At 29.9% G+C, this 15,689-nt stretch overlaps 1 protein-coding gene across 1 annotated transcript; it reads left to right on the top strand.

The window, feature by feature from the left end:
- Positions 1–2,468: 2,468 nt before the first annotated feature.
- LOC130947850 (peroxidase 47-like) lies at positions 2,469–10,587 on the top strand. Its single transcript, XM_057876567.1, has 4 exons — positions 2,469–2,763; positions 7,692–7,880; positions 8,433–8,595; positions 10,049–10,587. Exons 1-4 carry the CDS (start codon positions 2,548–2,550, stop codon positions 10,426–10,428), a joined length of 948 nt encoding a protein of 315 aa, XP_057732550.1. The 5' UTR covers positions 2,469–2,547; the 3' UTR covers positions 10,429–10,587.
- Positions 10,588–15,689: the final 5,102 nt, after the last annotated feature.

The raw sequence follows: 15,689 nt of genomic DNA, 5'->3' as shown, positions 1-15,689 counted from the left end.
GAATCAGAAGCAGAAGAACAATCAGAAGCATAACAAATTAGAAGCAGAACCAGAACAAATCAAAATCAGAATCAGAAGCAAAACAAATCAAAAACAAATCAGAACCCTAGGGAGGACTAGCGGCGAGAACGTGAAGCGGCGGCGACGTCAGTAGCACTGGCGGCATTGGAGGCAGCGGCGACAGTGACAGAGCACGACGGCGACGAAGCACCCCTCTTCCTCTCGCTGGCCGTGCGTTTTGTCTCTCTCTCTCTCTCTCTCTCTCTCTCTCTCTTCGCGAGCTCTTCGACTACGACGACAAGGCGTGGTGGCAAGGCATGGCGGCAAGCCGTGACGGCAAGGTGTGGGTCTCCTCTCTCCCTCATGAGCTCTCTCTCCCTCTGGTTCAGATTTTCAATGATGGCGGCGACTGCAAGCTTTGCCGGCAGCGTCCCCCCCTCCTCCTCTTTCTTTTTTTTCCTTCTTCTTCCCTTCTCTCTTCTTCCCTTTTTTCCTTATCCTTTCTGTTTCTGTTTTTTTTTTCTCTCTTTTTATTTTATAATTTATTTAGTTAGAGGTAATTTGATAATAAAAATAAAAATTTAAGTAAAAATGATGATCTTAAAGTTAAGTTAAATCATATAGATAATTTTATATGCAAAAAAAAAGATTAAACACAAAAAAATTTGATTTATACTTTAAAAATCAAAATCATATTTAATCCCAAACTTTTGACTAATTAGCATTACCTCTAAAATAAATTGAGCGCCTCAGTCACACGCACCGAATACTTTACTGTCATCGAAATTTACACTCCATATACATCTTTTATGTTTAAAATTTTTGAGAGGATAGTTGATTTTGTTAGCTTAATCTGTTGACCTTGAAAGTGTATGTTAATATCAAATCATATCCCTTATCCAAACAATATAGCAAACTCATTAATTATCTTGTTGACCAACACCAAAAAATTAAACGTATCAAAATATCTAATAGCAAGATAAAACAGATCTTTGTCCACTCTCTCTATCTTCTTTATTTTCTCATTTTTTAGTTGGACACTCGTGAGTATAGTTATCAGAACTGGATCGGACCGGCCTGTTCGATCAAAAAATAAATGAACTAGTGATTTGGCTGGTTCGATTTACGATGCAGACCGCTTCTATAATGAACTCGGTCAATAGTAATCAAATTCGTTAAAAATCGGACGGGTCAACGCGAACTGATGCGGTTTGGACGCATGAATTGTGCGTCTCCACGGTGCACCGGCGGGCATGCTGAATCCTAGGATTCGAACCAGGAACCTTATACAAAAGCTCCAACTCCCTTGCCACTAAACCAATCATTCTTCTTTGGTAATTATAGGCTAATAATAATATATATAATAAGAAAGTTCACATGAGAATACTCTAAACCTACAACCATACATTAGTTTATATGTCTAAGATTAATTTTATTTATATATTTTTTAGATTAAACCCATTAAATTAAAGACTAATAATTTATATAAATTATATATATATCATATTAAAGTAATAAGTTAATGAAATTTATATATAATTTAAATTTAAATAATATAAAATATTAAACCTTAATTTTTATTTTTCAATAAATATAATTTTATATATTTATTTAATTATTATCGGATTAAACTGTTGGATTGTTGACTCATCGGTTGAACCAATAATCCAATAACCTAATAACTTTACTGAGTCGATTATCGATTCGGTTATGATAACTATGCTCGTGACTTTTTTTTTTCACTCATTTCTTATGCTGTCTCTAAGTTTCAACATCTTTCTTAGCTTCTCATCATTTTAAATACAAGAGTCCACATTCATTGGTGAAACTATATACATATGGGTGTTATGTTGGATCTTGATAACCTGGCTGACACATTTGATTTTCACATAAATGTGAAATTCCTTACGTGTCAATCCACATGCAACCAGCATTATTTATTTTGCTAGTTTTATTAATTAATATAAGTAATAAAAATTGATCGACCAATGTGATTAGGTAGGGTTTTATAATTTTTTAACTAATGGTGCAAAGCTAAGCGATAAAGTACATGCCACTATCTTCAACTTTCTATTTTTCGCTATCTAATTTCCATATCCCAATTTTTTCGGCCAATTGCCTTTTCAATCATGCGCAAATGATATATTTATTTGAAGGAAAAGTATATAAAGATAAACAAAATATTTTAATCATAGTTCCTTATATACATGTGTGTGGTAGTTGAAACAATTAATTTTCTCTAAATATTATTAGTATCTTTGTGTTTTGTCTTCTAAGAGCATTATCAAAAGAAAACAAAATGGCTACTCGGTTCTAGTAAATTTATGCAATATAATACTATATATATATATATATCGCCGTTACCCCACATAGTAGTTTATGCCAACTTTCCCCCACTATATAAACTTCTTTAATTTAGGACCTCATATTACCACAATCCAACTAAACACTACTCCTCCCACACTAGCTATATATATAGTTAACCAAGATTGGATTCATCCATGATGCAACAAACATAGATCGTATTTGAAGGTTTTGAAGATAGTGATGGCAAATTTGTTGGTAATTGTTTTGGTGATTCATCAAGTGATGGCAAGTGGATACAGAATGGGAGCAAATGGCTTAGACATGAACTATTACTTGATGGTGGGTTGCCCTCTTGTTGAGCCTGTCGTTAAGAACATTGTCAATAGGGCTTTGCAACATGATCCTACTCTTGCTGCTGCTCTTATTAGAATGCATTTCCATGACTGCTTCATTCAGGTACTTCATTCTATATATGTATCACTTTCACATTTTGATAAAGTCTTTGCTAAATATATAATTATTTATTTATCTTTATTTAATAGTTTACATTTTTAAAATAAATAATTTTATATATGGTATTAGAATTTCTCTAATCTTTGATCATAGAGTTTGATCTTTATTGTTTCTAAAGAATTTAGCATAAAAAAGTAAAATACTTTAATAATTATTTGTGTCATTATTTTAATAATTTAATTTTTTAGGATAAGTAATTATTTTTATTTTAATGGTCAATTTATTTATATTTTTAACTCTTATATTTATTACTTGTGTTTATATATATATAATTTAATTTTAGATATACAAATAATACAGTATTATTACAGTATTACACACACGCCAATCAGCTAGGCATTATTGGTAGAATGGTTTACTTTTGCATGGTGGGTTTTAAAAGCAAATGTGAATTCATTAACCTTTTTAAATCGAGTTTGCAACTGGCAACTTTTGTTTTGTATTATTTCAAGTTTTTATAACATGTATACATATATAAATGATTATGCTTTTTTTAATGAAAAAATATGATTGCAATAATAAAGAATCTTATATAATTTCTCACTGAAAATAGGCAATATTTTTATGAATGAAAAAATTAAATTGCCTATAGAATAAGTCATGGGTAGACTAGATAACAACCAATTCCATCTTTTTTTTTTTTAATAATTTCTTACTGCTCTCGACCACCAAAATGGGAGAAAAGATTAGCCTCAGTGTTTCATACATACATAAACATCATAATCAAAACACTATCACCTAGTATATTACTATAATTTTGGTTACGTTTTATTACACCTATACAACCAAATACCAATGATTGAAAATCGGAAACACCGCTTCATAAGGATTGGAAAATGTTTTCTCATCGGAGTTTAGATAATGGGGTATGTCTAAAATGAGCACAACAATTATGTGTTTATTAGATGTATCATATTTATATAAATCATTAGATTTGATTAGATGAAAATCAAAGGCTAATATGAAAGAAGAACATTGATGGATTCTAATAAATACAGAATATTCTAGTATATAAATAAATGTTTTAAATGATAATACTTTAATACACAATATTTTAAATGGTAATAGAATCTTTTATTTTTAAATAATTAAATATAAAATATATAAATACAAAAATATGAGTATTCTTTATTTAATAAGATTAATTATTATGCAAGAAATTTTTATGATATTAAAAAATTATATTAAAATAAAATTTTAAACTATAACATAAAAATATAAAATAATTAAAATTTTATTTTATATTACTTGACAAATAATTAGATTATTATATTCAAAATTTATTAATTAACTAATTTTATTAAAGATATTATTATATAAAATAGTTTTTCATTAAAATAATTTAAAAATATAATTTATTTAAAATATTATATATAATACATGAAAATATTAATTTTTTTTATATTTTTTATTTTTTTTAGAAAAACAGAATAAAAATAATATAATTCTAAATACATGTCTATCACATTATATATTTACTTATATCAGTAAGATCTAAACTAATCAAACTTACATAAATAAAAATATAAAATATATAAATACAAAAAAATAAATATTTTTTATTTATTAAAATTAACATTTAAAGTTTCATATATATATAAAGGTTTAGTGTAAAGATCAGCCACTTGATCAACAGCGCGAATGTGCACAATGTGAAGCTGGTTCTGATTCACCTTCTCCTTTACAAAATGAAGTCTCAAGTTCAAAGTGCTTGCTTCTATGATGAAAGGATAGGATTTGCTAAGAGTTGAAACGTGTTTTAAGTTATCACAATATATCACCATAGTTAATAAATTTTGAATATAATAATTTAATTATTTATTAAGTAATATAATATAAAATTTTAATTATTTTATATATATTATAATTAAAATTTTATTTTAATATAATTTTTTTAATATTATAAAAAATTTTTGCATAATAATTAATCTTATTGAATAAAGAATATTTATATTTTTTATTTATATATTTTATATTTAATTATTTAAAAATAAAAAATTTTATTATTATTTAAAGTATTATCATTTAAAATATTTATTTATGTATTAGAATATTCTGTATTTATTAGAGTTCATCAATGTTCTTCTTTTATATTAGCATTTAATTTTCATCTAATCAAATCTAATGGTCTATATAAATGTGACGCATCCAATAAGCACATAATTGTTGTGCTTGTTTTAAACATTATTACTAAAGTCCAAGCGTTTTTTTGCCTAATTTGGCTTAGCCTATTATTCAATAGTCAGTGTTTTTTTTTTTTTCCCCACAAAGTGTTGCTTATACGGTTATACCACATTTAGACCATATTGTCTAAAAATATATAGCCTAAAATTTATTAAGTAATATTTTTTAAAATAAAAGAGTAATATGACATATAAGACTTTGAAAAATTTTATAATAGATTTATAAGTTTTTAAAAAAAATAAAATAACAAGTAAATTCTTGAAAAAAATGTTTTCTCCCAGAACCTATAAAAAATCCACCGTTGCAAGTCTTCATGGTCTTATTACTCACCTACTTGGTACTTTGTTTAAAGAACCTCTAATGAGATAGATAGACAGACAGATAAAAAGTGAAAAATACCATTAGTCAAATATTCCGACAATGCTTGAAATATAATGTGAAAAAGTTTAAAGATGAATACTTTTATTAAAATTTAGTCCGTATTTAATTGGTAAAAAAAATAAATAATTTTATATTATTAAATAGAATTTTATACTATCAAAAATATTAATAATAATTAATTAATAACTATAAATCACAAAATTTATTGTCTTCTTAGCACTTCTCATATATTATTATAGAGAAATAGAATGTATTGATGACAACAAAATGGTAAGTCCAAGAATTTATATCTCCCTTTTTTCATAGGAAAAAATTTTGGAACTAAAATAATAAATAATTCAGTTATAACTAGTTAAAAATTAATTTTAATTTGACTTCATTTATAAAATTATTTTATATTTTGCTTTTTTATTTTACTCTCTTATTACTCAATTTATCATATTATATCATTAATTATTACGATTATCATATATTAATAAAAAATTTTATAATTTAATTTTTATATATACTATTACATTAAAAACTAATCATAATAATATATTTTAAATGTCATTAATGTTAATTGATTTTTCTTTGTAACTACTATTTTTTTTTTATTGTTTACTGTACCTACGTAATATTGTAGAGATTGGTAGAGTAATCTAAATTTTAATTATCATTAATTTTAATTAATTTTTTTGTAATCACTAATTTATTATCTTACTTACATAATATTTGTTTCTTATTTTTCAAAGTGGAATAATAATTTATTATATTTTTTAACACAAATATTTTCAAATTTTATCATAACTGAATTTAAAAAAATATATATCAAATACTTAAATTAATTTATTTAATTGACAAATTTACTCATAATATTCATAAGTTCATACAAATAATATCCATAATTTTATATATATTAATAACATCCATAATTTCATACTCATAACATTCATAATTTCATACATATGATGTTCATAATTAATAAATTTTTACAATTAATATTACTAAATTTCAAACTGTATCTTATTGTATTTTTCAAATTATTATCTCATATGTATACTAATAGGTCATAATTTTAATTATTTTAATATTTTTATTTAATATTCATATATATACTTATTTATTGATTTTAATATAATGAATTAATATTTTTTTTAAAATTTTATTTCTTAATTTTTGTTTATATTTCATTTTCTGTTTTTTATTTTTAATAGTCTATATATAAAATATGAGTTGTATAGTTAAAGTTGTTAAATTTTTTAATTTAACCTTCATAATTTTATATGTATAACATCTATAATTTTAAACACATAATATCTATAGTTAATTTATTATTTATTATTTTATTTTGTAGGTTAAAAACTAATACCTTTGGATGTTTTTAAAAAAATAAAGACTAATCAAATATAAGATGTTTTTATTTTTTATAAAATGTATTGAGGTGATGATTTGAGATTTTTTTTAGAATTAAAAATATCAAAATTTAAAATTTTTATTTAGAAAAAAAACTTATAGAATTATGAATGTAATAATAATGAAAGAGTATTTTTGAAATTTAATTCATATTAAATTTAGAATTGACTTTAGTGTAACTAAATGAGAGAAGATAATTATATAAAGAAATTAATTGTGTCAATTTATTTTTACTCAGAAATATTAGAAAGACAAAAAAATAACTAAAACTTGTCCTATTTAACATTTATTAATTATCACAACAATTAATAAATGTTAAATAAGATAAATTATCACTATTTTTGACTAATTTTTTTTAATTATCAAATATTTTTTTTTACTTATTGTCTATAATATTTTAGCTACTTAACAATACTCTTTTTATAGTATCTAATTTTGAAATCTACAAATTAATAATGAATGGACCAATAAGATGACTTCTATTCCATCCTTATTTCTTAGAATATGAGTAACCATTACCTGAAAGTAGTGATCCAACTACTTCTTGTCTCAAAAAGTGTCCACACCATTCTGTGGTGCATCTCTTTCAACAGCGACAAAATCCTCGACCACTTGAACACCTTCATCCATTATTTTCTACATTTTACACCTCATGATTTTTATTTTTATTTTTCTTTATGCCAACTCGTTCTTGTTATTTGTGTAACAGCTTTTGGTGAAGTTTATTAGAATCTAAATTAATTCAAAGATTATAATTTATTCAATAATGAATAAATAAAATAATACCCATTTCAATTATAATTTATTCAAGCTTATTTGTGTAACAGTTTTTTTTGTTGTTATTAATTGCAGTCGTTGATACATTATTGAAATCGTTTGCTCACTTATTTGTTCTACGTGCACTTACATAGGGTTGTGATGGGTCAATCCTAATTGACTCCACAAAGAACAATACAGCAGAAAAGGACTCACCAGGGAATCTGAGCCTTAGAGGATACGAAGTCATTGATGAAATCAAGGAAGAACTTGAAAGACAATGTCCTGGTGTTGTTTCGTGTGCTGATATTCTTGCTATGGCGGCTAGGGATGCTGTATTCTTTGTAAGATGACGAAATATATTACTTGATTTTATTAGATATAAATTTATTTTGAGTAAAATATGTACTTTATTTTTAATGGCCGTAATTTTTTTAAAAATATTTTTAACATTTATTTTTATTTAATTTTATCGGTGATGTTTTAGATTTATTTAATTTTGTCTCGAATATTTTTTATTTATTTTAAAGTTATCTTTAGATATTTTTAATTTTATCTCTATGATATTTTAGATCAATGAAATTAATGTTTAAAGATAATTTTAACATAAATAAAAATATCAAAAATAAAATTAAATATTAAAAATATTTTTAACAAAATCATAAATGCTGAAGAAAGAAAATGTATTTTATCCAATTATTATGTGATTATATATTTAATATTTTAAGTTTTAAAAAAATAATATAAGAGTTTTTATGAATGGACGGCGAGAAATATTTTAATCAAATATCATAAATAAAGATTTATCGCAAGTCCAGTATTATAATAAGTGATGTTGTATCCTATATCTTATAAATAATTATTGTACGTATGATGAAAAAAATAAAATAAAACAGGCTGGAGGTCCAATCTATGACATACCAAAAGGGAGAAAGGATGGAAGAAGGTCGAAAATAGAGGATACTATAAATCTTCCATTCCCAACCTTCAATGCCTCTGAATTGATTAAGGCTTTTGGGCAACGTGGTTTTTCTGCTCAAGAAATGGTCGCTCTTTCGGGTAAGCAGTGTAAACTATTTTATTTACTGTGTAAAAGAATTATATTATTATATAACTAAACTTATTTATTTATGTAGATGATTAATTAATTAATTCTTTTCTTCATTATTTCATAATGTTATTTTTTGCGGACATAATTTTGGTCTTTTAAAAATTCTGTTCTAGTAGTAAGAAAGAGTTAGATGATTAAAATATGAAGTACTTCATTTTCATATATTACATCATTGGTCACTAAGTTAAAATGGTGGGGGAAAATGTAATAAATGCAAGGATATAAATTATATAGATCTTTGTTTTGTGTTGAAAATATGGAGTGATAATTAGTTTGGAAAATATCTTTACGAAAGTGTCACATATTTTGAAATTTATTATCAAAATGTCATATTTTATAAATAATAATTATTCATATGTTATTCTTTTATAAAAAATATTAGAATATATTAGAATCAATTAGCTTTCATTAAAATTATTTATCATATCTAAATATTTATTATAAGATAATACATTTTTATTATTTCAATTCTCTTAACACTTATAAATATCATTTTATATTATATCATTCTATCTAAGTTGAATACACACAAATCCTTTTTAACATGATATCAAAGTTATGTATCTTTAATTTCTTGAAGAAGATATGTTATTTTTCTTCAAGTGAAATCACCGTATCTTTTACACTCTTTCTCTATGTCATTTTTTTTTGCTTTTTTGTCTCTTTTTATGCTTTTTTACCTCACTGATTAGCATATCCCATTTATCTTGTATCTTTCTAAGTCTAATGAATCAAATACCATTATTATCCGCTACTTACGTATTCTCATAGAGAAACCAAATATTTTTTTGTCATTCTTCGGTATTTTACCATCTTTTCACAGTTTGCCACTTTTTGGCAATTTTCGAGCAGTTCGCCATCTTTTTGGCAGTTATACCTGAATTTCCTTCCGCCTGAACTTTCTTCCGCAAATTTTGTTTGCACCTGTTTCATTAGTTTATGCAATTTTTTTATATTTTTGTTTTAAAAAACTTCAAACTCAAGTTGTCACTTGGGTTTAAAAAGGATGTTAGAATATATTATGATCAACTAGCTTTCATTAAAATTATTTAACATATCTGAATATTTATTATAAGATATTACGTCATTGTTATTTGGATTCTCACCTATATATAAATACCCTTTTATATTATATCATTTTATACAACTTGAATACACACAATCTTTTTTTATTGCTCTCTTGTATCCTTTCTAACGAAAAAAATGAAATTTTAGTAATAAATTTAAAAAAAAAATCACATTAGTTAAGAAAACGAGTTTGGAATGTCGTAAATATATTTCTAAAATGACTAAATTGCAGATGGAGTTAACATAAAAATATACGATAGTTTTTGAAAAATATAGAATGTTCCTTGGCCATAATTTTTTAACAGTCCATATATATATAATACATTTATGCAGGGGCTCACACGTTAGGAGTGGCAAGATGTGCTTCTTTCAAGAATAGATTGAACCAAGCTGACCCAACATTGGACTCACAATTTGCCAAGACACTCTCTAGGACATGCAGCTCCGGCGACACGACAGAGCAGCCGTTCGATGCAACAAGAAACGACTTTGACAACTTGTACTTCAATGCTCTGGTGAGGAAGAATGGTGTTCTCACGTCAGATCAAACCCTCTATGCTAGCCCTTTAACAAGGAACATTGTGAATGCCTATGCATTTAACCAAGCCATGTTCTTCTTTGATTTCCAACAAGCAATGGTCAAAATGAGCCTCATTGATGCCAAAGATGAATCCAAGGGTGAAGTGCGACAAAATTGCCGCAGAATACTTTAATTAATTATTAATGATAATTATATACGAATAATTGGGTGTGTGTTCTCATGTTCTGTGTGATATATATTTTATGTGTATGTACTGTGTGTATGCATGTTAAATGTGTTAAGGTTTGGTGTAAGTTGTTTTTGGAATAAAGGGGTATAGTAGTTTCTGATACATCTTCCTTGTTTATATCTTTATATATGTTTTTTTTTAACTTTACATGTGAATCTTGTAACACCCTAACTACCAAAGCTCACGCTTCCGGCTGCGCAACTCTGATAGCTCGGACATTACGACAACACTTATACTATTTAATACTAAAATATGAGCCTGTTTAAAACTTTTTACCACAATATCGTTTCCAAGATACTTCATTCGATAACGTACATCCATAGATATCATACAACTTATAATAAACTCGTAAAGAGTACATCCATGTATATACATACATACATATATATATATAAATAATACTACAAATATTAACCAATACAATCCCTATCCCTCTTACAAAATATATCAAGATAAAGGCGAGGGTACAAAAATAATAATCTAAAGCAATACAGAGCGTCTCAATAACAAATAATTAAACTCTTCATAACTTCTGCGCCCAAATCCTGAAAGGGGAAAAATATAGGGGGTGAGAACATCATCCTCGAAAGGGTTCTCAGTAGAGGGTTTTTGGGAATTACTGTAATAGGATACATGAAGATAAACCGTACCAGTGATTAATAACCGTCTTATGCCTCTTTTCAAAAACAACGGTTTACAATAAAAGTAAAGTCGGAAATCTTTTCTGAAAGAAGAACCGCTCAATTCTCATAAACTCAAAAGCCTTTCAAAACGGTTTATCTATGCGAAACCAAAATAGCCTTTCATATTTTATTCCAAACCAGAAACACAACCGAAATCAACCATCAGTTCATCTCATTCCAACCACGGCCCTAGGCCCAAACAATCCAACCACGGCCCTAGGCCCAAACAATCCAACCTTCAACCAAATCACCACAATCCAACAGAGTTCCAGTTGCAAACACAGATAGGAAGATGCAAGCACAAACAAACAGTTATTGCAAGTAGAACAATTAGCAATCAATCACATAGGCAAAACAAGTACAATATGCACACCCAAACAATGTCACATAGATGCATATGATGCATGCCTGTCCCTAGTGGCTGATGATATCATCTGTCGGTTATAGAGCCAACCCGACAAGTCCTGGTAGCTAACCATTGGACTGTCCCTCTGTCGCGCATCCCCAACTCGAGTTATACTCATCATAAACTTGATCATAAACATGATCCATATCCATCACCCTCACTGGTGAATATTTCGGGGGCGAGCTCATCCGGGACTTTCACAGTGCCCGGCCACACTTACGACATAGGGTCAACAGAGTATCAAGTCTCAACCTGGAGCACATGGTGGCTAGCCACTGCTACTACCCAGGGAAACTCGTATCTCAGATAGTGGAAGTGCAACATTCACATTTATCAATGATTCAGCATAAACATGCATTCAATCTCATCCATGGATCACCATCCATCTCAGCCATCCAGCTCACGGTTCATTCCAGAACCAGCCAATATTCATATCATACACAGCCATTCCGGCTCACGGTTCAATCCAGAACCAATCAATATGTATAAACATACACAACCATTCCGGCTCTCAACAAAACAGCACTTCCACATTCAAAATCATCAAATTCATGAAATTGGCATTTAAGCCATAAATCATTTTCTCAATTCATTTCACTTTGAAATCAAGTTTCGACTCTTTTTAGCCTTGGCTTTTAGAAATCTCATTTCTCAAATCATCTCAGGCTCATAAGCCAAATTTACTCAAAGTGAGTTCCCTTTTTAAAACAGAGCCACTCTCGGCATTCTCTTTCCAAAACTTCCAAAATCATGGCAAGTTAAGGATTTATTTCAAAGTATTCAAAATCATCCATCCAACGATAGGATTTTATAACAAAAGTTTCTCGGCAGAGTCCTAAGTCTTTAGGGGAGAATAACATAACTCATTTCGCCAAGTTCATTCAAATTCATTAAAAACCTTGGCTTCCTGATTTGAGTAATAAAATAGAATCTAAGCCAAACCGAGTCACGTGATCATTCACTTCTTTCAAAGGCTTTCCCCCTTTACTTAAACAAAAACCAGCTTCAACCCCATGAGGGATTCTAAAGCGTTTCAACTGCTCAGAAACTATTTTAGTCTTGCAAAAATTCAAAACTTGAGGAGTACTTAAAACCTTTCCGAAAACACTTTAAAATGAGACTTGTCAATAGACACTCGGGTCCTTTCAAAACCATTGAAACTTCTTTAATTGAAAACCCCAAGTCAAATTCAAAGGCATAAACCTTTTTCACATTCCAACGGCCTTAAAGCATAAGTTTCATTTAAATAACTTGTTCACAAAGGAATTGTAATACCTTTCTTGAGAAACAAGACTAAATCACAGTTTCCTTTTTAATAACTCATTTCAAAAGCATGAATCATCATTTTCTTGATAATTCAAATAGAATAGTAGAAGTCTTTAACTCATCATTATTTCAGACAATATTTCAATAAAGACTCAGATTTTATAAAAATTTCGGCAGCATCTCCCCTAAAACTTGGACTTTTGCCACCCGGTTCGGGTCCCAACTAAACCGTTTCTCATTCCTTTTCAACAGCTCAAAACCAGAAATCAATTCAAAGCAAGCTAAATCCAACAGTTGCCTCAATGGCATATCTCAAGAAAACCATTTCAAATCAACTCAATATCAACCGATTTAACTCATTTCCAAAGCTTTAAAGAAACGGTTCAGTAACAAATCATTTGTCCAAGATCAAGTCAATTAAAGTAAACCAGGCTGAATTCGAAAGTACATTCGACTATTCACATCATCAAATAATTGACTCAAATCAAATCAATCCTCAACGGATTAAACTCAGATTTCAAATCTTTTAAAGAATCACTTCAAAACATTACTTTTCACAAAGCCGCACAACAATTCAACCAAACCAACATCCATAATCACTCGAGTCAATCAAATGACACATAAGGCAGATGAAATCACCAAATACACAATATCTCACAACAGTATCCATATGTAATAATTCAAATATATAAGAATATAATTTTTGGAAAGCGCCCCTACCTCAAAACGCAATTCCATAACCCAAACGTCTCACAGAGTCCTTTCCGCCTCAACCCGAAATCAAAGGCAGCTTCAAAGCACAGCCCCACACATATATTCGCAGCAGCATAATCAGCTCTAATTTACAACAAGCAACCTCAGTTACTACACTCTAGTAACATTAATAACGTATAGGCTTTAATACACGTACGAGACACTAACGTAGGGCTTTCGAAACATAATCTCTTACCGAAATTTTAACACGAAGCAGCTGCGATTTCGAACCGGCCCGGCAGCAGCTCCGGCGGCAGCCAGAAGCTCCGGTGGATCAACTATAAAAAAAACCCCGCAGCATTAACACCTCGAAATCCAAATAGGCAGAAACCGCAAATTAAAACCCTTACCAGCATACTTTTCCAGCGACAGCAGAAGTAGCCAGAAGCTCCGGCGGTGCTCCCGGAAGTCACAAAACCACTCCCGGCGGTCAGAACACAGGGGCGCAGCTTCCTCCTCCAACCGCGACACCTGCGGCGGCCTGAATCCTTTTCCGGCGACGGTGAGAACTCCAACAGTGCGGCGCGGTTCACTCTGCCCCATAGCACAATGGCGACCGGACCTCCAGCCCGCGTCTTCTTCTTCCCCAGCAGCGACAAAACCGCACCTCCTCTCCAATCTCAGACGCGAGCTCTGTCTCTCTGCCACCCACCATGCTTGATGGCGACGATCCCTACCGCAGCGGTGAGGACGTAGCTGGATGTGCGACTGCTCTCCTCCTTCGCGTCTCTCTCTGCGCGACTCCAACGACGGCGAGGGTTCAGACGCGCATCTCCTCTCCCCGCGGCTGAGCTCCTACACGCGCGCCCTTCCTCTTTCTCGTCAGCCCCTGCCTTGCGTCATTCTCCTTCGCGGTTCGGCTTCTGACGGCGGCTCGACGATGATCGGCGGTAACGCGAGCTAGTGACTCCATGGACAGCGCCGCAAGGCAGCTCGACGGCGAGCTCCAAGGTGGTGGATCGACGGTGGCAAGGCCTCCCCTACCTCCCTTCTTCTGTTTCTTTCTTCCGTAGTGAGGGAAGCTGTGTATACGCTGCGATTGCGCATGATTGGGAAAGGGGGGAGAGTGGGTTGGTGCTGCTGGGTTCAGAGAGGGGAAACGGGTATTAGGTTAGGGTTTTTCATTTTTGAAACTTAGGGTTAGGGGCAATATAGTAATTTCACATAAAATTGGGAGTAATATAGTAATTGAAACTCAATGTAAATCCAACATTAATTGTACATAGAAAATACTATTTGCTCATCAATTTCACAAATTATTTTCAATAAAATGCCCAATTCTAAAAATTAGAAATAGTATACTTAATTCCTTCATTTTCCAAAATAGCAGTAATAATATTTAAAATATTACTCATCTAATCCAAATCATATAAAATCCTTATTATTTCATAACTATCAACCTTATACTTTAAATATAGAAAATAGTCCAGTAATTGTAAAATTAGATAATAATCATAACTTATCTCAAGTTCAATAAATCAAAACTTGCCTTAATTATCCTTAATAAAATAATCTCTGAAATTAAGGCTATAAATAACTATATGATTTGAGACTTGATCATAAAAGACTTTTCAAAGATTCTGGGTCTTACATTCTACCCACCTTATAAAAATTTTCGCCCTCGAAAATTGATACAAAATGAAAGAAATTCCATAACAGTTCACCCTTGAACACATTTAAGGAAGAAGCAAAAATATCTCAAAATATAATCATATATACGATTTTCAAATACTTTGATTGTCATAAGCTTAAGGATGTAAAGGTAGGAGTGTGATTGCAAAGCAAACGTTACAAGGTAGGCTCAATGCAAAAGTTGACATGGGTCAATCATGTGATAGAAGGGCAAAGCATTAAAGGCTATAAAACAGGATGGAGTTAAAACGACGTGCTTAACCTCCGCACACTAATCTCATATCAACCTCAAAGTTTCAACTTTCTAACTCCATCAAGCACTTTACAAACCCCAAATTCGATCACAAGCCTGACAACCACAAACCCGTTCACAAGGAACAAAACACCCACAACTCATACGTTGCACACCTACCGCTTCAACTTCCGTATACACATCACGTCTTAAAGAACTAACGTATCGCGTT

This window comes from Arachis stenosperma, chromosome 9 (genome assembly GCF_014773155.1).
Source record: "Arachis stenosperma cultivar V10309 chromosome 9, arast.V10309.gnm1.PFL2, whole genome shotgun sequence".
Taxonomy (NCBI): Eukaryota; Viridiplantae; Streptophyta; class Magnoliopsida; order Fabales; family Fabaceae; genus Arachis; species Arachis stenosperma.
This window is presented reverse-complemented; position numbering and strand designations above follow the sequence as displayed.